The sequence below is a fragment of the Rana temporaria genome, chromosome 8, assembly GCF_905171775.1.
Source record: "Rana temporaria chromosome 8, aRanTem1.1, whole genome shotgun sequence".
Lineage (NCBI taxonomy): Eukaryota > Metazoa > Chordata > Amphibia > Anura > Ranidae > Rana > Rana temporaria.
Window position 1 is genome coordinate 49,177,938 of NC_053496.1, and position 25,152 is coordinate 49,203,089.

General features: G+C 45.0%; 1 protein-coding gene across 1 annotated transcript in view; it reads left to right on the forward strand.

The window, feature by feature from the left end:
- The window catches only part of LOC120946914 (ovostatin homolog), a 137,191-nt gene that overhangs the window by 31,462 nt on the left and 80,577 nt on the right, over positions 1 to 25,152 (forward strand). The window contains exons 8-13 of the mRNA XM_040361738.1: positions 8,880 to 9,006; positions 9,219 to 9,327; positions 9,537 to 9,652; positions 13,277 to 13,435; positions 19,830 to 20,060; positions 23,307 to 23,364. Of these exons, the coding sequence (XP_040217672.1) occupies positions 8,880 to 9,006; positions 9,219 to 9,327; positions 9,537 to 9,652; positions 13,277 to 13,435; positions 19,830 to 20,060; positions 23,307 to 23,364 (800 nt within the window). The remainder of the gene's footprint in view (positions 1 to 8,879; positions 9,007 to 9,218; positions 9,328 to 9,536; positions 9,653 to 13,276; positions 13,436 to 19,829; positions 20,061 to 23,306; positions 23,365 to 25,152) is intronic.

Consider the following 25,152-nt stretch of genomic DNA (forward strand, 5'->3'; position numbering starts at 1 on the left):
TTTCTGGGGTATTCCATAGACTCGGTTCAGGAAAAAATCTTCCTTCCGGAGGAAAAAATTGTCAAAGTACAAGCAGCAGTAAAGGCAGTACAGACAAATCTCCCAGTAACTTTCCGGACAGCTATGTCCACTCTGGGTCTCCTCACAGCCTCTATTCCAGCAGTTCAGTGGGCCCGTCTCCATGCAAGAGATCTCCAGCTGGCGATCATTCAAAACTGGTCTTTCGGGGAATCCCTGGAAAAACTGTTTTTGATCCCACCTCAGGTAAAAAGAAAACTTTGGTGGTGGAGGACTCGAGCAAATCTGAGTCTGGGTCTGTTATGGACCTTTCCCACGACAAAGATCCTAACAACGGATGAAAGTTCCTGGGGGTGGGGCGCCCATCTCGAGAGCCAGATGGCCCAGGGATCCTGGTCAAGGGAGGATTCCAGGAGATCCTCCAATTGGAGGGAGTTGAGAGCCATTTTCATGGGACTAGGGGCCTTCAGTCAAGTTCTTCAGAGTCAACATGTCCAAGTCCTATCGGACAATGCCACGGCAGTGGCATATATTTCAAGGCAGGGGGGCACGAGAAGCAGGTGTCTCCTGAATCTGGCCTTGCAAATTCTGTATTGGGCAGAAGTAAATGTGGCATCCTTGTCTGCGGTACACCTGAAGGGCAACCTGAACCATCTGGCGGATTTTTTGAGCAGACAGAGGGTTCTGGAGTCCGAATGGAGCCTAAACCAAGAGGTGTTTCAGGAAATAGTGGACAGGTGGGGAACTCCCCAAAAAGACCTGTTCGCATCTCAAACCAACACAAAGGTCCCACGTTTTTTCTCCCTCAACAGGCTGGACCAAGCAGAGGGACTGGATGCGTTAGCCCAGCGTTGGTCCTTCCGCTTGTGCTACGCCTTTCCCCGGTTCAATTGATCCCGCTAGTTCTCAGAAAATTGCAGGAGGAAAGGACGACTCTAATTTTAGTAGCCCCTTATTGGCCCAAGAGGCCCTGGTTTTCAGCCCTGTTGGACCTAGCAATAGAGGCTCATTGGCTACTTCCAGTCAGGAAGGACTTACTGTTCCAGGGTCCCCTTCTACATCCCGACGCAAGTCATCTAAAGCTTGCGGTTTGGCTGAGGAGCAAAGGGATTATCCAAACGTTTAGTTAATACTTTGCTTAGCAGCAGGAAAGAAGTTACCAGGGCTATTTTAAGACCTGGAAAATTTTAAATTTTTGGTGTAAGTCCAAGGATTGTCCTCTAAGTAGTTTGTTGGTCCTGGAATTTTTACAGGACGGGATGGACAAGGGTTTGGCAGCCAGCACTCTGAAATCTCAGGTTGCTGCACTTTCGGTTTTTCTAGAGAGAAGGTTATCTCTGGATCCCTATATTATCAGTTTAAGGCTTTAGCCAGGGCTAGGCCTGTACCGTTTAGATTTTTTTCCCAAATGGGATCTATCAGTTGTTCTGAGAGGTCTGACTAAAAGACCCTTTGAACCACCTGTAGAGACCTCACTCAAGTTTTGGACATTGAAGTTGGTTTTGCTAGTAGCAGTCACTTCAGCTAGGCGAGTCAGTGAACTTCAAGCCTTGTCAATTATTGAACCCTTTTGACCATCTTCCAAGATAGGGTTGTGTTAAGGACAGATCCGGGTTTCCTGCCTAAGGTAGCATCAGCTTTTCATAGAACACAAGAGATGGTTCTTCCTACATTCTTTTCCAAATCCATCCGGTCCGAAAGAAAGATTTTCATACTTTAGATGTGAAAAGGTGTTTAGTACACTATCTAGAGATCACTAGTGAATTTAGGAAAGCAAATTCTCTTTGTGGTGTTCTCGGGAGCTCGGAAAGGCTATGGAGCTTCCAAAAACACTTTAGCTAGGTGGCTTTGTATGGCTATCCATGAAGCTTACAAAGCCATGGATATAGAACCTCCCACGGGAGTGGTGGCTCATTCTACAAGGGCAATGGCAACATCCTGGGCGGAACGAGAAAATATCTGTAAAGCAGCCACGTGGACGAGTTTTTCAACATTCACTTGCCATTACAGAATGGATTTGCTCGCAGCAGCGGAGCAATCTTTTGCCAGGAAAGTCCTGCAAGCGGTGGTCCCACCCTAGAGTAAGTACTCGGTTATCATCTCCAAGTGCTGTCTGGAAAGACGAGGTGAGAAAACCTTGTTAGACTTAACGGTAAAGGTATTTCTACGAGTCTTTCAGGACAGCACCGATAACCCTCCCTGTTTTATAAAGGTTAATGTATAAATGCTAATGTGTATGGTTGCTATGTTCTGCTTATCTAATTTCAGCATGGCCGGAGGTACTCGTTAACTGAGGTCATGGTGGAAGTGGGCGGAATTTAAAGCAATGGCTGCAGTGTTTCCTGGGAAGTGGGTGGAGTTGCGCTCTCCAAGTGCTGTCCTGAAAGACTCGTAGAAATACCGTTACGTCTAACTAAGTTTTTTTTTTTCTATAGCACAGGAAGAGAAGGTTAATGTCCCCAACATGGCACAGATGGTGAAAGAAATAAACCAATATGGGTTACAACCCTCCCTTACTCTCTCCAAAATGGGTGGGGGTTGCCTATAGTTTTACTTTAAAGTATAGTAAAAGGTTGGGGTTTGTGTGTGTGTGTGGTTATTTTTTTTTTTATATATCTTATCCCTTTCCCGCCGAGTGTATGCAGATATATGTCCTCGGCTATCGGGGGTTATACCGGCATGATGCAGGCATTTTTAGAGCCGGCAATTGGCTTTCCAGGTATAACAAGCGATGCGGCTACAAGCCGCCGCCTCCACTACTCTTACCAGGCTTCCCGTCCCACCGGGAGACCCGATCCATGATGCGGCGACTAGAGAGACTGAATCGAAGCCGCAAACGGCTTTGATTCAGTCTCCAATGTAAACACAGAAGCAACGTCATGACATCACTTCCGGGTTACTCGGCTGCCAATAGTGCCAGATTAAAAAAAACACAGTATTCAGAATCGGTGATCTGAATACTTTGAAGTGCAAAGGAGGGATTGGGGATCTTTTAGACCCCCGATCCCTCCATAAAGAGTAACTGTCACAAGGGATGTTTACATTCCTTGTGACAGCAATAAAAGTGATCAATTTTTTTTTTTTTTTAAAACACAATTTTATATTGTATAAAGAAAAGCTTGCAAGCTCGCGCAGCAAAGAAAACGTATACGGAAGTCACGCCCGCATATGTAAACGGTGTTCAAATCACACATGTGAGGTATCGTCAAAGCAAGAGCAATAATTTTAGCCATAGATCTCCTCTGTAACTCTAACCTGGTAACCATAAAAAAAATTAAAGCGTCACCTATGGAGATTTTTAGGTACTGTAGTTTGTCAGTCCACGAGTGCGTGCAATTATAAGTCATTACATGTTTGGTATCTATCTACTCGGCGTAACATCTTTTACATTATACAAAAATTGGGCTAACTTTGCTTTAAAACATTTTTTTAATTCATTAAAGTAAATTTTTCCAAAAAATTTGCTTTTAAAACACTGCTGCACAAATACCTTGTAACATAAAATATGGCCATTTTATTCTCTAGATTCTCTGCTAAAAAAAGATTGGGGGTTCTAAGTAATTATCTAGCAAATACGGACTTTAACTTGTAAACACCATTAGGTAGATTCACAAAGAGTTAGGCCGGCTTATCTACAGATAAGCCGACCTAACTCTGAATCTAAGCCGACCTATGTTTTAAGTGTATTCTCAAACCGAGATACACTTAAACATATCTAAGATAGGACGGCTTGCGCCGTCCTATCTTAGATTGCAATGCTTTGGCTGACCGCTAGGTGGCGCTTCCATTGCGGCCGGCGTAGATTATGTAAATGAGGGGATACGCCGATTCACGATTGTACGCCAGGCCTACGCCGTTGAATTACGTTTCCGTAAGGGATAGGCCGCCTAAAGTTAGAGATATGCTCTAGTGGACTAGCCAATGTTAAGTATGGCCGCCGCGAAATTCGAAATTTTAACGTTGTTTTCGTAAGTCGTCCGCGAATTGGGATTTACGTCCGCGTCGAAATCAATAGGCCCGTACGGCGTACTTAGCCGCAATGCGCCCTGGGAAATGTAGGCGCCCGGCGCATGCGCAGTAAGAAATAACGTAAAAAAAATGTGAGGTCAAGCCTCATTAGCATTAAACACGCCCCCCCAACCCATTTGAATTAGGCGCCCTTACGCCCGCCGTGTTTACACTACGCCGCCCTAAGTAAGGAGGTAAGTGCTTTCTGAATCATGTACTTTCCTCTTACTTAAGGCGGCGTAGTGTAAACACGCTAGGCTACGCCGACCTTAACTTTAGGCGCCCCTACGTGAATCTACCTACAAATGTCAGAAATAGGCTTAGTCATGAAAGGGTTAAACTTGCCTGCTCTGTGAGATGGTTTTGCACAGAGCAGACTGGACCCCCTCTTAAATCCCCCGGTGGTGCGCCAGGCCCCTCCCTCCTGCCAAGTGTAACCAGAGCAAGCCTTGCCCCTTTCATCTCATTGGCTTACTGGCTGTGATTGACAGCAGCAGGAGCCAATGGGGAGTGAGTCCCCAGAGTCTGTCATGCAAATCACTGGATCACAATGTAGCTCAGGTAAGATTTGGGTGGGCTACTGCAGAGAAGGGTTTTAGTTGCCTTCATGCATATGTGGGTGCAACGTATGTATGCGTTTGCTTCTGCAAGCATACAGGGGTGGGTGCGCTTTAAAAAAAAAAAAAAAAAAAATTCACTTTTATTCCTGTTACAAGGAATGTAAACCTCACTTGTAATAGGAATAGGGCATGACAGGTCCTCTTATGGAGAGATGTGGGTTCCAGAAGACCCCATATTTCCTCGTGGCTGGAAAGCCTGAGATAAAAATTCTCGGCTTCCCAGCCACGTACACGGCGGTGTATACAACTGCTAGATATGGACGTGACACAGTAACTTTGTGCCCAGCCTCCAAAGGTCAGACTGCCGGGGACCATCTGGTCGACTGTATTTTCTATGATGAATTTCTGCCGCTGGTGGATTTCTTCTAAAACTCTATCGCATTGGTGATCCGGTAGAGGTATCGGAGGGTGGTGGGACCTCCTATGATTGTTGCGGTGCAGGGAATCGCCGGTAACTTGCTGAAATTATATCTCCTTGCACTTTAGCGCACCACAGTACCTCATACGATGTCCTGGGCTTTGAGTTGGGTTATCTGAAACCTGCAGCTGCAAGCATCATTCAGATATCCCAACTCAAAGCCCAGGTGTTATCTAAGGGCTGCATCGGTATATCGCATGAATACCAAGTGATGTAAAAACATGTATACATAAATAGTGAGCTTATGGTTACTATGCTAAAAATGTATCAATATACAATCAGTGAATGGAATGGTCTAGAAGATTCAATATGGAAATAAGTCATGTGCCAATAGCAATGAAAGATTATAGTGGAAAGAAGGTGTATCTAATTCTTGAGATATATCCCACTGGGTGGCAAACCAGATGAATTGTTAAGGAATTCTACCGTACACAGATGCCCTCCACTGTAATCAAGCCTCTTACCAGATGTTTGTGATCCCCAATTAGAGATCAAATACAAATGAGAAATTATAAACCCCTCTGGGTGCCTCCAAATGGACCAGTATGGTCCACGGGGTTTCAACCTATGGTCACCCAATACCAACGCCACAACTTTGGATCCAACTCAGTCGCCATAGAGGAAAAGGAACATAGGCTGCACATAGCTGGAATATAGCTAGTATACATCTATTAAAAACGCCATAAGGTATTAATCTGATTCAGAGCAATAAAAAGCATTCAAAATTCATGGAGCCTTGCTGGCATCAGCGGGCGTGAAATACGTCAAGTTTGTGGCCATCCAACTAGTTTTGCATCACAGCTTATCAGCGGAACAGGTGCATAATTGAGGCAGAACTCGGTCCTGTCAGCAGGAAATTGATGGATTTTTTTATTTTATTTTTTTTCCCCTGAAAATCCATCACATAGTAAACGCTGGCTAGGCACACATTTAACCCTTTTGGTTGCCCCTTCCAGGCCTTTGTCATTAATGGTGGTCAGTGCCAAAAATGATGCACTGCCACTGTACTAGTGTGGCTGATTCCCACAGAGTGTCAATCGTCAATGTCCACTGCAATATCGCAGTCCTGCTAGAAGTTGCCGATTTGCAGCCATTACTAGTAAAACATTCGCTTAAATTTCAATATACAGCACATGCTTTGGTTTGCGCAAAAGTTATAGCGTCAACAATCTATATACGTTCATTTTGGGGGGGGGGGTTTACCCCAAAATATGTAGCAGAATACATTTTGGCCTAAGATGGTGTGTGGGTGGAGAGAGATCTGGTCAGTAAAGTAGTAGAGGGGGTTATTTATCAATTTCAGCTGCTTTGCTGTTAATTGAGACAGGTGCACTAGATGGGCAACAATGCGATAACCTCCAAAACAGGAATGTGTTTTTTTTTTTTTTTTTTTTTTTTTCCACTCATCTTTTCTGATTGTTTTTCACTAGTTTTGCATTTGGCTAGGGTCAGTGTCACTACTGGTAGCATGAGGCGATGCTTGGACCCTATAAAGGTTGCACAGGCAGGCCAACTCCTCCAGGATGGCACACCAATACGTGTCATTGCCAGAAGGTTTGCCGTGTCAAGAGCATGGAGGAGATTCCAGGAGACGGTCAGTTACTCTAGTAGAGTTGGACAGAGCCGTAGAAGGTCCTTAACCCATCAGCAGGACCGATATCTGCTCCTTTGTGCAAGGAGGAACAGGATGAGCACTGTCAGAGCCCTACAAAATGACCTCCAACAGGCCACTGGTGTTAATGTCTCTGGCCAAACAATCAGAAACGGACTTCATGGGGGTGGCCTGAGGGACCGATGTCCTCTAGTGTGCTCTGTGCTCATTGCCGGACACTGTGGAGCTCGATTGGCATTTTCTATTGAACACCAGGATTGGCAGGTCTGCCACTGGTGCCCCATGCTTTTCACAGATGAGAGCAGGTTCACCCTGAGCATATGTGACAGACATGAAAGGGTCTGGAGAAGCCACGGAGAACTTTGTGCTGTCTGTAACATCGTTCAGCATGACCGGTTTGGTGGGTCAGTGACGGTCTAGGGAGGCATATTCATGGAGGGATGCACACAGACCTCTACAGGCTGCACAATGGCACCCTGACTTTAGGTATCGGGATGAAATCCTTGGACTCATTGTCAGACCCTACGCTGATGCAGTAGGTCCTGGGTTCGTTCTGGTGCACAACAATGCCCAGCCTCATGTGGTGAGAGCATGCAGCCAGTTCCTGGAGGATGAAGAAACCGATACCATTGAATGGTCCCCACGCTCACTTGACCTAAATCCAAAAGAACACCTCTGGGACACTATGTTTTGGTCCATCCAGTGCCGCCAGGTTGCATTTCAGTCAAAGAGCTCAGTGATGCACTGGTCCAGATCTGGGAGGAAATACCCCAGGACACCATCAATCAACTCATTAGGAGCATGCTCTGATGTTGTCAGGCATGCATACAATTACGTGGGGGCCATACAAATTACTGAGGACCATTTTGAGTTGCAATGAAATTTCAGAATGGACTAGCTTGCTGCATCATTTTTTCACTTTGATTTTCGGGGTGTCTTTGAATTCAGCCCCCTGTAGGTGGATAATTTTCATTTCCATCAAATGATGTGCCATCCTTTCATTTCTTTCATTCCTAACACATTACCCAGTCCATATCAGGGCCGACTTAAAAGCATCATGGGCCCCTGGGCAAAGAAATGCTCTGGGGCCCCTACCAGCGTGCCCCAATTTACGCACCTACTTTCAAGAAATAAAGTATAAATAGTTGGTAGAATTAAACATTTATTCATTAGTACTCTTAATAAAATAAAATTTTACAAAAGGAAAACATTCCATAAATCAAAGATTAGTTAACACAAAGGGCACAGTACAGGGGGGGGGTCAGGAGGGCACAATAATGGGCTCAAAAGGGCACAACCTTATTGGGACAGTTTGATGTAATGCATGATTATTGTGGGCCCCCCATGTACCTGGGGCCCCGGGCAGTGCCCTTGCATTAAGATGGCCCTGATCTGTATAAATATCCAGCTTGAGAAAGAAAAAATCAAGCAAAAAATCATCAGTGGTGATTAAAGATCTCCATTAGTGTGAAAAATATGACCTGCATGTTTTTTTATATAAAAGCGTTGCATGCCCACGCAATTGTCAGTTAAAGTAATGCAGTGCCAAAAGCAAAGAATTTCCTAGTTATGAAGGGGGGGGGGGGACCTTCCAGAGGTCAAGTGGTTAAGCAACAATGTATTTGTGTGACAATATGGCTGGCATTGAGTGTTGAAAGTACTATGCAATTCTTTGTCCTGATAAGCTTGTATTGTATTTAATAAATGCTCAGGGCAAGAGTTGGGATCTGATGGGGTGGTACCAGAGCTTTTTTTCTCAGAAAATAGGTGCAGGAACTCAACCACGACCCGTTCAGATTTCACAAACAGTAGAAGGGTCTTAAAGGGGCATTAAATACCAGAATTGCATTACATGCAGAGTGCAGAGTTCAGGGGGTTACAAAGATGTCACTTGTAAACACAGAAACTAGACTTCTGTGTTTACAAGTGATTGTGGTGAGCAGGCACCAAAGGGTCTGAGCCAAAGGTGGTGGAACTGAGTTCCCCCAAGTTCCCCCTGAAAAAAAGCCCTGGGTGGTACCATAACAAAATAAAAACAGATGGCGCAACAATGTTAGGATTCAAAGGTGTCTTTACCCTCTCTGCAAATGAGCCGAGTGCATGCCATGTTCACTATTGGACCAAACCCATAACCAAGACTTTTTATAGTTGACAGTAAGGAACTGGTAGCAATGTCTCTTGACGGCTGACTTCTTCTTCTCAGGTACACATATGGCGAACCAGTGGCCGGCACAGTCACGACATTGTCTTGTAAACAGCCTGGTTTGTACGGCAGACGCCTGAACTGCTTTAAAGAGAAAGGAGACCCTTGCTCCAGTATGACAGGACAGGTAAGTAACCATTACACATGGGGGGAGGGGTTGATGTCCAATTTACTGAAGGCAAATGGGCTGCCACTATATCTGTTCAAAAGAGGGAAGCCTCTATTGCCATGTATTACACTAAACAAGCGAGAGTCAAAAAAGGAGGACAAAGCATGTTAATATCTGTACTGTACAACATAATTACAATTTATTTTTATTTATATTTTTTTTCCCCACAGCTTGGTCCTGATGGTACTTACAAGGGTACCATTGATATGTCCGGACAGTTCATGGGAATGACAGGAATGTCCATGCAAATGGACATTGTAGTGACAGAAGCTGAAACTGGTAACTATTATATATATATATATATATATATATATATATATATATATATATATATATATATATATATATATATATATATATATATATATATATATATATATATATATATATAATATATATATATTTCACAGAAGCTTTTTTTTTTTTTTTTTGCTGCGCGAGTACATTTCATGTTCCCATACAGGATCTAACTTTTGTATCTGCTGTAGGAATCCAAGTCAAGAATTCCCGTTACATATATGTTACAACCCAACCAGCTAGGCTCAACTTGGACTATGGGGCCATGAATCAGTACTACAAAAGGGGTATTCCTTATGGCGTTGTGGTGAGTAAATCCTACATCACTCTGGAGAGTATCTGGAAAAAAAATCAAGCCTCACATTTTAGTGTGGATGTTTAGGGGTGGTGGGTTGTATCCTTGTACAGGATCTTGATGTGGCCATTTGCTTCTTGCATTCAAATGTAGGGATAAACTCAGTCATCAGTAAAATTCTCCTGAAATTTCAGCAAATATTAGGGAAATTGCTGTGAAATTTCACCATTTTGGAAAATTGCATTTAAGTTAGTGGGGGAAGACTGAAAAACATGTTTGGTGTTTTTAAGGGTGCAATGGCTTTCTTCTGAGAGTTTCAAGCATCAACTTTCCTAGACTTGTTTTTGTGCCAAAAAATAGCCATGTTAATTTAGCTTTCTGTACAGAAAGGAAAGTTTGGATAAAACTTAGTACAGGCGGTCCCCTACTTACAAACACCTTACTTAAACGACTCCTACTTACAAACGGAGGCAAACAGGAAGTGGGGAAATCTACCCCTAGGAAGGGAGATTTTCTCCTGTAAGAGTTAATATGGGAAAAAGGTGTCTCCTCTGATGCTTTATCACCCTAATATCCCCAAATTTTCAAATTCCAATTGCCATTGGGACAGAAAGTGAGGTGAAATCTTCTGAATAAGGGCACAGACAGCAAAACAAATGTTACAGGGGTGATAACCCTTCCCCATGTTATCCAAAAAGCTTAAAAATAGATTTTTGGGCTGGAGCTACACTTAAAAATGTACCTGTTCCAACTTGCAAACAGATGCAACTTGAAAACAAGTCTACAGTCCCTGTCTTATTTGTAACCCGGGGACCGCCTGTAGTTGAGTTGGACATGTGCAATTCGTTTAACGAAATTCGACAGCCTGTTTTACACATTTTTTGAAATATTCGGAAATCACAAAATCTGAAATGACAACTTTAACTATTACTAAAAACTATTATAGGTATTGGAATTTTCTTTCAAATTTGTTAGTGAACGTAACAAATGCAAATTTTTCCAAAGTTACGAATTATCTGAACTATATGTATATAAATTATGTATCTAAATGAATGGAACTTAATAAATTGCTTTTTGTTTATTTGTTCCATTCCATTTGTTTAGATGCTGCATTCGTTATTTCGGATAATTTCAGATAAATTTGTATTCGTTATGTTCAACAGCTACTACTTTAGGGTAAAGGAGACAATGATGTGTATCATTGTAGTCAATCAATTTTCATAAAACCCCATCTGTGCCAACTGGTTAACCAAGGGAGGAAAGGTGGAGGATAAGGGCAGCAGGGGTGACTTCTACATGATCGTAAGGGAGAATTGCTTCTCATAGTGTCCACACGTCTGGCTACATTTACCCACATGTAAACTATTTTTGACATGTCACCCATGTAGGTCCTTTTGGGTCATAAGGGTCATGCCACTGTTGCCACCTGTTATCACACATTGTAGGATAGATCTATACCTAAAATTGTATAACTTCACATAAGATGCATGTCCATAATTCTACCTGGAATATGGTTCACTGTGGCAATGGCCTAGCTTAATGGATGGGTGTAGACCCAGCTATAAGGATCTCCATCACATGTCCAGGAGCCACACAGCCACACTGACAAAACCCTTCAATGAAAACCACTGAACTCCATATTTGGAGGGTTGGTTACTGACTATAAGGGCTCCTTTAAACAAAGTGTGTCTAATGCCACATTTTGAGTGTAAAGTACTCTGGCAATCAAAGCACCTGTCACTAAACTGGTTACCTTACAGTCCTGTTCACACTGTGGGGTAGATTTACTAAAATGGGTGCACTCAAAATCTGGTGCAGCTGTCCATAGTAGCTAGTCGGCTTCTAACCTTGGCTTGTTAAATTAATCTTTGGCAATCTAACCTGGCAGCTGATTGGTTTCTCTGCAGAGCTGCACCTGATTTTGCACTATCCAGATTTAGTAAATAAACCCCATTGTGTTTGCTTTTCTTCGCTACCCTGTGTCACTTTCTTGGTACTTCAAAGCAGGGCCGCTAAGGCACTACAGCCATCCCTCCTGTACCAGGCCCTATTAGTTCAGAAGGGGTGGCCGTGGCACCTCGCGAACAGGAAGGATGGCTGTACCGCCTTAATGCCAACACTAGTGTCTTCTTCCGCCAGCTGCATGGCAGGGATATTGGTATCTGTTTCCCCCACCCCACTATTTGGGTCTTCCTGTGTGCCCCCCTCCCCTGCAGGGTTGCTAGCTTCCCTCTCCTCTCCCGCCTGCAGCTGCTGAGGGCACCATTTTAGGAAGGTATCCTATTGGCTTCCTTTCATGAATTAATACAGTGAGTGATTGGCACTGATCACTGTGTCCCTTCATCATTGAAGCAGAGTAAATTGTGTTTTCAATGCTTCAGTTTGTGAATTAACAAGGAGCCTCAGTGTTTCCCATTCATTCACTGTCCAGTGTAGCTGAGGCTGCAGAGAAAGGGACTAAGAATCTGTCCTCGGTCCCTTTCTGTCCTAAATGTGAGACATCAGGAGTCTTGGACCCCCAGTATTTCACAAATGCCCCCCCCCCCCCAACAAGGCTGTTAGAATGCAAACAAAAGGGGGGAGCCCTGTCAGGTAGGTTGTACAGGGCCATGTGATTTCTAACGGCAGCCCTGATTCAAAGTGTCTCTAAAGCCTCCATAGAAATATGACAATGCTTGATTACAGCTACTGAATCGTTTAAGGGGCTTTTATTCAGCATTAGCTTTGCTTTGGAGGTATGAGATATTCCAGGATGCACTGGGAAACCAACAAGCGAACTGGAAAGAGGTCATCGGCAGTCCCTTTTAGGTTCACGTGTATATAGTCTGGTGCAGACATCACATTTTGGTGTTGGTGGGGTGGAGCAGCAGGAAAGTAAGCGGGGTCTGGTCTTGATTGGAGCAACCAGCAGATGGCACACGCAGTGTGTAACATGGGAACGCTATAGCATTAGTTGGGCTGGGATCAGAAAGAGTGGGCTGTGTGGCAGAGGTTAAGCAGAGCAGGAGAAACTGGCAAATGTTATGTGGTGATCAGTGGGAACAAAATGATGAGTGGGGACCGGAGAGAAGATGATTGGCAAACCAGATGATCAGCAGAGCTGGCGGTTCCTACTAAGTAGGGGGGATCAGCAGAACTGGGGGTTGCTTTACTGAGTGGGCATCAGGGTATCGGCTAAACGTGGATATTAAGATGGGGACTTGCTGTACAGGAGTACTAATGAGCTGGTGATCTGCTAAGTGGGGGTACTACGGAGCTGGGGTTTTACTGGACCCCTTTAAAATAAAAAATCAACACACAACGCATTTGTCAAGCTTCAAAAAAAGCATCGCAAAAGTATGTTGAAGAGGTAGGTGCTTTAATGTGTTTAATTTAAGCAATTGTAAATGAGCCCCAAGACAAAGTTCTAGCGTGATGGTAAGGTGTCCAGTGTTTGATTATATACCATTGCTTGTCTGGCCCATTAGATTCTTCAAAAGTCTGGTACAGGTTTAAAGAAATACAAATTCAATCTAGAAAGTAATATTTTTACATTCCTGCCTTGGTGTCCATTTAATAAGCTGAAGTAACCCTTCACTGTTCTGAATTGATGTATGTTTTTGTTTTTCAATTCAAAGTATCCCCTGTTCTGTTTAGGCATCCCTAACTGACGAGCAAGACAATCCGATCCCTAATAAAGACGTTGAAATAGAAATCGACAAGAAACGTATTCAGACTGTGAAGACTGACTCTGCGGGGAAAATACTTTATGAGATTGACACATCTGATATGGTGTCGCCAAACTTCACTGTCCGGGTGAGTGAACTACTGCATATGTAATGTGTAGGGGCAAATATTCCAGCACTGGTAGTGTTGTGTGTTTTTTTTTTTTTTTGTTTTTTTTTCTTCTTGGGGATGGATAAAGTGCTCCCTGGCCTCAAAAGAATTGAGAAAAATAAAGGCGGCATTACATTAAAGTGCAAGTTGGTTGGCTGCCATGCTGACAGTGGTTCAAAAAAATTGACCCATAGTATATACATAGAAAGGACTTTCCTGACCTACGTATTTGGACACAATTCAATCAACTGACATTTTGTTGATTTAGTGGCAGAACCTTCAGTGCCCAAGAGTTGCTTTATCCTAATCGTTAATTTTTAAGGTTCCATGCACACTAGCGCCTAGATTTTTTATTTTTTTTGTCTGCTCCTAGAAGCCAATAGTGTTATGCCATTTTATGCCAAGTGTTTTTTCAAGCGTTGGCACTTAGGAGCAAAATATTTCCCTAAGACCTTGGCTCCTCCCCTCACAGGAAACTCCTTGACTTTGAGATTAAAGACCCTCCTTCCCTGCCAGACCCTCAATGCTGGTATTTTCTCTGGCAGGGAGGTTGAGGCCGGTATTCTGTGAGGGCGAGGCTGAGCTCTCTCCCCTCTCCTATGGTGGTTCAGAGTGTTGGGGAAAGGTACCTGTAACCCCGCCATTGCCACCTCTACTTTCTATATTTTCCTTTTTTGTAGAGTAAAGCCTCAGATAAAGTCAAGCCTTCACACAGTTTCAAGAGGAAGTGTCCCTCATGTAGGGTCACCCTGGCCGAGTCCTGGTCCAAGATTCTTTGTAAGGAATGCATTCAGGGCTTAGTGAAGGGACAATTCTCTGAGCAGTGTATTGACTTAATTGTGTTGGTAAAGTAGCTTTCTAGCACTGTACAGTAGTTTAAGATGCTGCTTTCCAGTTTACAGCTCCTACAGCCCCAGGCCACCCCCTGCCAGTGCAGCAGTATTGCACCTGCCCCACTGGCTGTTCTCCCCTCTGGAGAGGTACTGGGGGGGCACTAGAGAAGCTGAGGAGGAGTCGGAGGGATTGGATGGTAAATCTGCTAAGCCCTCTTGCTACATGCTTTCTCTGGAGGTGGAGGATCTCTCTACCACCCTGGGAATCCAGGAGGAGAAGCCGCTATCTCACGACCAGCTATATCACAGCCTGGGCTAATAGAGGAGGGTGTTCCCAGGCCATGAGGTGCTGGTCAATGCCATCAAAGAATGGCAAGACCCAGAGAGGAAACTTTTCTTTTAAAGGGCCTTGAAATGTAGGTTTCCCTTTGCGAAGGATGCTGTGCCAGTCTAGAATAAGACTCCTAAGATAGACGTGACCTTCTCTCAGGTTTCCAGGCATATGGACCGCTCCTTTGAGGATCTGGGGGAGTTGCCAGATCCTATGGACAAGAGGAGGCACTCTTGAAAGAAAAAAAAACCTGGTACTCTAATTTGAATTAGGATTTAAAGACACGTGACCATTCACTAAAATTGAATGGTGGTTTAACCTTAAACTGCGTAGAGCAGGGGTGCCCAACCTTTTGAAGAGCGAGGGCCACTTAAGCAACTTGGTAACCAGTCAAAGGCCACAATGAGCGGAGCGGGCGGATGACGGGTCACGGCTACTCTATAGGCCCTCTGATCTGCCCTGATGGAAGGAGAAAAATTCACAGCTGTTTTTCGGATTGGAGGTAGGCAGACATCTGTCGCTCTATAGATGTGAATTGAGGGTCCCATTTGGTAAGGCTGCTTTCACATTGATGCGCTGTGGTTTACCCTCACCGCGGGTGCAGCGTAGTGCACCTGTGTCTATCGTGTGGGTCAGCTGAACCTTGCCATAGACTCCAACTTTGGCAAAAGCTGACGCTGTAGAGGAAGCGGTTTATGGGGCTCTGCTCCGCAGCCGCTTTCTTCCTCTACCACCAGCTTTATTCACAACACTGATGCTTTGGTATGGCGGGTTGCAAACTTGCGATCTGGACTTGCCATCCCACCATTCCAGAGCAGGAGGTTGCAGGCCACATCAGAAGGCTCCGCGGGCCACATGTGGCCACTGGTTGGCCACCCCTGGCGTAGAGGGTTCTTAAGGACGTGGCATTCTCTTCCACAAGCAGTGGCATCAGCAGGGAATGTTGATAGTTTAAAAAAAAAATTAGATGGGCACCTTATATACCACAACATACAGGGGTATATGATGTACCATTGAGATACACCCACATGTTGAACTGAATGGACTAATCCCTTTTTTTAAACTATGTAACTCTACTATAGGGAACCTGAAGCCTGGCATGGCAGTAACAGTAGTCGCTCTAAATTTGGAGTACTGGTTACCGCATATTAAGGCACACATAGAGGTGGGAATCGCAAAGGAAAATCTTGCCGTCCTTTCCTATCTTTTTGCGGGGCATAGCGTATATTTCGGACGCATCAGCAGAATCTGTACGTACAGTATGTCTGCCAGATCATCAGCCCTAGCCAAATTTTCAAGGCTTTGTGGCTTAAAACTTGGCAGGGTGACAGTGCATCCAAGACTAAACTCTGTGGGATTCTGCTTACTGGGGACTGGTTTAGCCCTGGATTGGAGACCATTTTAGATCAGACAGTTGATGGCAAAAAGTTAGTTCTTTTCAGGCGAAAGATGGGCGAGCAGGCTAAGATCTCGCCCTCAGAAAAAGTTTGGTGCCCCAAAGGGCGATAAACCGAAAAGGTCTTAGTCAGATTTTTCGCCCTCCTGAACCCAAAAAGACACCGATGGTTTGACCATGGTGGGAGTAAAATTGGGGGGGCCTTTCTGCCACAGTGGGAAGCGGTCACCTCCAATTGATTTTGGGAATCGTAAGGAGGGAGCTATCGACTGGAATTTTCAAGCGCTCCCCCCCCCCCCACCTGAACACACTGGGAAGTTCAGGCTCATCTTGAACCTAAAGGCCCTAAATAACTCTGTGACTTACAAGAAGTTGTGTATGGATTCAGCCTTCTCAGTAAGGGCTCTTCTCCCCCGAATTGCTTCATGGTGTCCATGGACCTGAGGGAAGCCTACCTGCACATTCCCATTACGGAGAGCTGTCAAGTTTTTCAGGCTGGCAGGAAGAACTGAAGAAGGCATGTTCCATCTTCACTTTCGCCCCTTTACTTTTGGGCCCCCCCCGCATCTTTACTAAGGTCATGGAGGAGGCCTTGGCCTTTTTGCTGCTCTGGGTCATTTCAGTTGTCCATGTGGACGATCTGCTCCTGTTTGCCCCCCTCTGGGGCAGTTGTCCAGGGATCTGCAGTCAACAAGAAGCATCTTGTACAGTCTGGAGTGGCTCCTGAATCTAGTCCAATTAGGTTCTGGCCCAGAGGGTCACTTTTCTGGGTTTCTACTAGCTGGAATCATGAGTGAATTCAAAAGGTGGACAAAGCTGATCTCGATGAGATGGGCCATGTCGGCGCTGGGGTTGACCGCTGCAATTCCGGCAGTTCGGTGGGTCTCCACTTCCGTCCCTTGCAGCTTTTTGTCCTGGGGTGTGGGACTGCAGTTGGCAGTCTCTGGACTCCTTAGTGCATGTGACAACTCTGGTAAAACGGTCCCTGTGGTGGAGAGAATCAAACCTGTCCAAAGGTCTTTCGTGGGTCCTGCCAGTTACAAGGGTCATCATGACGGACGCAAGTGGCACAGGTTGAGGTGGGGGAGAACCTGGTCTCTCAGCTGATACAAAGCTCCTGGAAAAGGGAAGATTCAAAATGATCTTCGAACTAAAGAGAACGGAGAGCAATCGCGCTGGCACTCGGGGCCTTCCAGCGGCAGGTGCAGGTCCATTCGGACAACTCCTCACCGGTTGCCTACATCAACCAGCAGGGAGGAACAAGGAGCAGGTTTGTGAATCATTTTGTAGCGATCGCTACCACCAGGAGGGTTAGTGAATTGGAAGCTTATCAATCATGGCTCCCTTGACTGATGTATAACAGATAGAACTATTCCCCCCTTTAATCCAACCCCAACTATTCCTCTTATCCTTATTGATTGAGACCACACCAGTGTTGGAGTTATAAAAGACCGTAGCAGCCTTATTTTATTAAACAATTTTGAGATATATATATATATATATATATATATATATATATATATATATATATATATATATATATATATATATATATATATATATATATATATATATAACATGAACATCTGTTAACCAACCATAAATCTAGTGTTGATCTTGGCAGGAACTCTATACCCATATGTGGGAGAAAACCATAATGCACTGCGTTAACTTCCCAGTGTATTGATAGGCCTCCAGCCGACAAGCTGGCTCAGACAACCACTGACCCCAGTGCCCCCATTACCACTCCCCCACCGCCTTGGCAGACCCCTGCGGAACCGCAGGCGCTGGGGACTCCACAATGGGCACTGCAGCCAGAGCCGGCACGGCCTCGGTCGATGCCCCGCAGCCGACTGCACTGGCCCCCCAGTTGGCAGGACCCAGGCAGAAGCCGGACCCGCCAACTTTCTTTCCACATTTTCAAACCTCTTCAGCAGCTCCTTAATCTCCAGCTAAAAAGCCAACATCCCCGTAGTACCCCCAGCAGCCTCCCCAACCACCGGCATCTCGGACACCAACCCCACCTGGCACCCCTGACCTGCACTGCCAGACACCCCCCCCCCCCCAGATAAACGTGAAAGCTACTTACTGGGTTGCACAGGCGCTGACCCACCAGCCATCCATCTGTTCTCCACCGCCGACACCCTCCTGGGCAGGTGATCCGCCTCCTCCGACGGTTCGCCAACCGACCGCAGACCAGGTTCCTCCTCAGACAAAACCCTGCCCGGCGTAACAGCAATGCCTGCTGCAGGATCCGCTGCCATCCGTCCCCTCCTCCACCTGTAGATTTCTGGACAGCCTTGCCAGGACCAGTGTGTGGGGCCTCAGTTCTGCCAGCCCCCACCGTCCCTGCACTTCCTTCCGTCCGTCCCTGCTCCTGTCCCCAGCCGCAGAGTTGGAAGGCCTGGGGACACTTGCTGCCTCTGTCCCTGGATTAGGCCTAGACACCTCTGTTCCCAATCTGGGGGCAGGGCCTGGGTTCCCCCGATCCCACGCTCTGCTGGGACGCATTGCGGCACCTGAGCCCACCCCACGTTCAACTGATGGCCTGCCCGGGGGTCCGTACCGGACTCCCCTGACACTCGCTGCCACAAGTTTCGCCTGAATTGCTGTCCTCCGACTGCCGCATGGTGGCCGTAAAGCGGTCTGGGGAGAACCGCTCCCACGGCCTGGATCTCCGGGCCCTCCCACCCATGCGCCCCTTTGTGACAACCTCCGCTGCTGGATGCTGCTTAACTGGCCCCAAAGCATCCTGTAACCAGTCCTGTCCCCACACTACCGTCCGTTCCCTGAGCTGGGCCAGAAGCTCCTCCACAGATGACATGGCACCTGTCCTCCCTGTAACTTTCCCCCGCGCTGTGCTTGTCTCTCATTGGGAGGGACCAGCTTTTATCTGCTACCTAACCCCTCTACACAACTCTACCACAGCACCTCCTACCTACACTTCACTTCCCCTGTTAACCCTGTCATGACCGCCCTGCGCTGATGCCATTACATTTTATTGCTCCAGGCTTTTTTCTACAAATTTTTACGGATCAAATTTTTTTTATTTTTGGGGTGGATCTGGCCTTTTTTGACAAAAGTGGCCTCGAATATTTCAGAGGTCAAATTCTTTTGCCAACTTTTCTGTTTGAATCCTTAGGGCGAGCAGGAATGTAATTTTTCATAAATTGGATGTTGGCAGATGCGTCCTTCAGTACATAGTAGGAAGGCATTTAGGAAGTCTGATTCTTTTGTTTTGTTTTTAAGGGGCTAGGAAGGGTTCTAAAGCCTCTAAATGTTCATTAGCTAGATGGCTTAAGCTGGCCATTAGTCAAATCTACATGGCAAGCAGGGCCCACTCTACTAGGGCTATGGCCTCTTCACAGGCGGAGAGGGCTGGTGCCATGTCTCCCCAGCTGGTCGGAGGTAATTTCAAAACCAAGGCAGTGTTTCCTGTGAGGAGAATGGGGCTGAGGTGACTGTCCTGAAAGACTCCTCGGAAAAAGACAATACCGGTAAGTAACTATTTTTTTTTTTTTTTTGGAGTGTTTTCACAGCAGAAAAAAAGCAAAACTATGAGAAATTGCATCCGCAATCTTCATCCGGTATTTTTTTTCCTAGCATCTAAAATTTTTTTTAGTGTGCATGGAGCCTAAAATGTAACTTCAAGTTGAAGTTTAACTATTTCAATACTGGGCAGTTTTACCCCATTCCTGCCTAGGCCAATTTTCAGCACTGTCACTTGGAATGACAATTGCGTGGTGATGCAGCACTAGGCCGAATATTTGTTTTGGTTTAATTATTTAATTTTTTTACTTTCTGCTTCTACAGATCAGTTATAAGAACCCTGACCAGTGTTATTATGCCGAATGGAGGGACGCAGACTATCCATCATCTGAACGCACTGTTTACCGTTTTTACTCCAAAACGGGTAGTTTCCTGCAGGCAAAACAGCCCAAAGAAGAGTTGAGCTGTGGACAGAACCACAATATTGAGGTGCAGTATACCATCAACCAGGACGGTGTCAAGGAAAAGGCAAATACAGTCACAGTCTATTATCTAGTGAGTATGCTGGGAACAGGCAATGAACCCCTTCGTCTTGTTATGATTTGGAAATTTGCAACAATGTTTGTGCCATTGTACAGATTTCACAACTGTGTTTTTGTAATGGACTTCATGTTAAGGTGGCCACCTCACTCCCCTTTAAGTTTATGGGTGTTGGTGGTTAATGTAATTGGAACTTTACCCATAACAACTTGATAAAAAAAAATGTTCTTTAGCAAGGAATATACATTCCACAATTCTACCAAAATTGGTGTGTGCTGTAAATTGCCTCCAGCATTGTTCTTGTTTGTTCTTGCTGGTGGCAGCCATTTTTCTGAAGCCTCTGAACAGCAGTACATTTATTTGTAAAGCATAACTAAAACCATTGACTTGACTGTTTCCAAAAAAGTGGCTTCCCTGGAATGCTGGGATTGCTGTCACATTTTTGTTGTGTCCTCAACCAAACTGTAAAATCAACAAATGACTCGTGTCATATCTGATTAAATTTGCAGCATCATGGCAAATGCAAATCAACACAAAGCAGCTTCCTTGGCTGTTAAAGATAGGAGGGTTAAATTCTACTTTAAAGCTGCAAACAGATTGGCCTTTACAAACTCAGAAGTGCCTAACAATAGAGAGCATGTGTAGAGCAGGGCGAGACCATATATTACTGGATTTTAAACAGTATAGGCACTGTAGCGGAGTACAATATTAAAATCCACGATCTCCGCTGGTAACCAGGGTAAATCCACAGTCAGCGCTGAAAAGTATGTCTCAAATCCCCCCCCCCAGTAACAGGACGAAACACAGCTCTGGGAGTCAACTGACTTTTTATTCACAGGCTTCCATTTTTATACAATTCCCCATGCAAGGGGTTTCCAAACAGCCAAACAGATTTAGCAGGGGTAATACAGTGAGGACCACATGGGGAACTTAACATTTTGGATAATTCTCCCATCAGGCATTGCTGCACAAGAGAACGGTCGGTTGATAGCTGGGGTCTGGGGTTATGTGTTGTGAGAATACCGCTCAGATCCCAGCTAAAACTACCGAACGGTGTCCGAAATACCCTTACCTATCGAGTTTGGTTTAAAACTACCAAACACCGATGGGCAACATAAAACAAAGTACTTGAATGCTAGTGGCTTACGGCTGCTAGCATACGAATTACCATGCCCACATAAGACCCAGCAGAATACATGGCATATAATACAGACAACCCTTTGACATGTAACGTCCAGCGTTCCAGAAGTGGCTAGGTTTGCCACAGGCACATTTTGTTTTATATAGTGTAGCGGCAGCTGTTTTGGCCCTGCTTTAAATTTAGAGGGTAGTCAGAGAATTAGTTATTTGATGTGTTTCCAAATTTAGTCCTCTGTTCCAGCCATGGCTGTACTGCAGGTGACCACTATTGTTGCCGGGGGTGTCGGTTCCAGCCCAGGCTAAGGGTGTCAGCAGTCAGATCCAGGCACATGGGCTGCCGAGAAAGGATAGCCAAGGGGTTGAACGCCTTGCTGTGCATGCTGGGGAGGGGTATTTAAGGGACACGCGTCATTGGTGTGTCATCGTCCGTCCTGGGCAGTCGTCCCACCACCCCTGTGTGTGACCCTCCTGCCCGGGGGTGTGTCCAAGAGTTCCTGGCTCTGGGACCACGTTGGTCCGCAGTCATGATTTGCCAGGTAGGCTCAGTAGCCAGACTGGGTCTACACCTACAAAGTGGTCCTGCGCGGTCAGTCCTAGAGGGAGGAAGCCACTGAATGAAGTACCCATTTTGGAGAGCACCGAGCACGAGGCTGGAACACTCAGGGGAGGCCTGAACTTCATTAAGGGACACACTAATACTGAAAGGCTGAGCAGTGGTCTCCTGTCTGTTTCCTGAATGCACAAGTAATTTCTTCAAGAGATCCGGGTGCTTAATCCTAACGAGAGAGGATTCAGGACCGAATGTATCGCCACCTTTGGGAAGGTCTGTGGCAGAGACATTGCTAAAGTTCTGTGTGACACTCTGGCTGCTAGGCTGGTGAGAGGCCTATCCAGGTGCGCAACATCCACTCTGGCTAGAGTGGCGAAGATTTTATGACTGGAAGCAGTCAAAGACTATACCTTTTTCCACTTCTTTGAACTACTGTTTGCTTTTATTTACCAACGTGGTAAAACGAACAGAGAAAAGAACGCAACGTGTGGACATTGACTTTCTTACAGCTCTCATCAAGCACCCTAGACTGCGGAGAAATAGAGGTAAGATGCCACCCAAAATAAACCAGCAGCTCCTTCAGGGGTAGTGCTACAATAGTTATACCTGAAGTGATCTAGCAAGACTAAAGTTGACTAAAGTTGCACTTTAAGACTATGGATTTAGTTCTGCTTTATGACTTGCTGTTCAGGGGATTTGGGCTTCAGCAAAATGGCTGCCTCCAGCAAAAAATGGAGCAATGCTGGGGGCAATTTACAGCACACTAATTTTGGCAGCATTAATGTAGAATGTATGTTTCTTGCTAAAAAAAAAAAGTTTTATCAAGTTGTTATGGATAAAGTTCTGCTTTAAGACTTAAAGGGGTTGTAAAAGGTTATTTTTTTTTCCCCTAAATGGCTTCCTTTTACGTTAGTGCAGTCCTCCTTCACTTACCTCATCCTTCGATTTTGCTTTTAAATGTCCTTATTTCTTCTGAGAAATCCTCACTTCCTGTTCTTCTGTCTGGAACTACACACAGTAATGCAAGGCTTTCTCTCTGGTGTGGAGAAAGCCTCTTGAGGGGGCGGGGGCAAGCAGGAGTGTCGGACGCCCACTAACACAACTGCTTTCTCTATCTGCAAAGTAGAGTGTCCTGACCCTCCTGCTCGTCCCCTCCCCCCTCAAGAGGCTTTCTCCACACCAGGGAGAAAGTGTCGCATTACTGTGTGTAGTTAGACAGAAGAACAGGAAGTGAGGATTTCTCAGAAGAAATAAGGACATTTAAAAGCAAAATCGAAGGATGAGGTAAGTGAAGGAAGACTGCACCTAAGGTAAAGGAAGATATTTAGGGATTTTTTTTTTACCTTTACAACCCCTTAACATGTTTGCTATCTTTTACTTATCTTTCCTGATAAATCATTGTCCTAATATTGTGTGCCCTAAAAAAAGCACTCTGCTTTGATAATACATGCAACGTTTGGGTAGGTTTAACACATTTTCATGCCTAATATGATTTTTAACACGTGCAAAAAAACAGTAGCAACATTACGGGTTTAATGTCTAACCCCCCCCCCCCCATTTTTATTTCTTAGGTCATGGCAAAATCAAAAATTGTTTACAATGGTCAGCAAGATGTTGATTTGACCAACTGTAAGTATTTTATGTATGTTATAAATCTTAAAATGACACAAGTTTAATGAGTGTTTACAGTGTTTTTCTGCTTCCTTTATGTCCTCCATGAGCTCTTGAACCTCTCTTTATACCTATATAATTTTTCCACTTGATTGCCTGATTGGAATGAGCAGTGCAGGTTGGCTGTGGTCATGTACACTGCTCTATGCACACTACAAATCCCATAGGTCATAGTTGCATATCATGAGCAAGAGAGGGTGGGAACACCAAGAATGAACGTAGCTACCATTTGTCGGATCACAGCAGCAAGAAAGAACCCCCCCCGTAGCTGGACAGGAACGGGATCAGTGGAGGGGGGACATGACAGGGTGATGAGGCATCCAGGGAACGCAAGCGTTAAGTCAGCTTGTAGGTTTTTAATGGATTAAGCCCATTGGCTAACTAGGGTGTGTGTGTGTGTGTGTGTGTGTGTGTGTGTGTTGCTAAGGAGAGTTAGGTCGTTGGGTGGGCTGTTAAGTCAGAACTAAACAGCATAGTGAGCATCCCTCTCTCCCTTTTTTAGTTTGGGTTTGTTTCCGTATGTGTTTTGATGCGTAGCGGTTTGGGGTCCTTGGCAATGGTATAACTGGGTTCATTTGGGTAAGCGGTGGGGAACCATCTTGGGTAGGTTATCCTCGAGTGGGATTCACTGGTTAGTGAATAGAGCGGTAAGGCCCCTGGGTGGCTGAGGTCAGCTGGGTTTAGGCACCGAGTCTAGCGGCTGGGGTGGCAGCTCGGCTAGATGGTGCCTCGGGCACAATAAAAGCGCTATGGTTAAGGTGTTACCGTCAAGGACCTCAATCATTATGTCTGTTTTTTTTTTTTTTTTTTGTCCAGTCAATTTTGAATGTTTATGATCGTTATTTAATAACATGATGTTTTGTTAATAAAAGGCCGGGTTTGGCCATTTACCCCAATAAACTAGTTTGTGGTTTGTTATTAAGGTAAGGGGGTGGGGTTAAGTTTTTTTGTTGGGGTTAAGGTAAGTGGGCTGGTTAGCTCTTGGCTACCCTAGTCAACTAATTTTGTGCAGGCTAAGGGAAACGGACTAGACATCTAATGCCGCGTACACACAATCAGAATTTCCCTTGGAAAATGTCAGACGGACTCTTTCCATAGGAAATTCCGATTGTGTGCCCCATCCGAATTCTGATGAATTCCATCAGAGTTTAAATATAGAACACGTTCTATTTTACTCCGGTGGAATTTCGTCAATTCCGATGTGCTTTTGGTCAGGCAAAAGCCAGATCGTGTGTATGCGGCGTTAAGACAAATACTGGTATTGGAGAGGTGTTCTTTTTTTTTTTTTTTTTTTTTTATTATACAATTCATACCAACAATATTCTTGTGATTTAGAAAGTAGTATGGTATATTGTTTTGCACCATACTTTCTATAATCTGCATTTTAAGTGATATTACAGCAAATGTGGTGCCTGAACAAATGCTGTTCTTTAGTAAATGCCTTTTGTGTGAAGTATAACATTGACAATTGATTGCACATTCAATATATTTAAAACCATCCCATGCATACCTGTGTGTTCTCCTTCGTGTAGTTGATTCAACTGAACATATTTTGCCAATCACTGGTTTCTTTGGGAGAATTAGACTGAATTGAGAAGAAAACCAAAACCGCACAAAGTTTTGTTATTGAAGAATAATACTTCCTGTGGGTGATGCTTAAAAGCATTCTTCATTTAACATATCCAGTGCCATTTGGTTTTCGCTGTTGGTGAGATTCCTTCCATCAGATTCCTATTTGAATTTGTG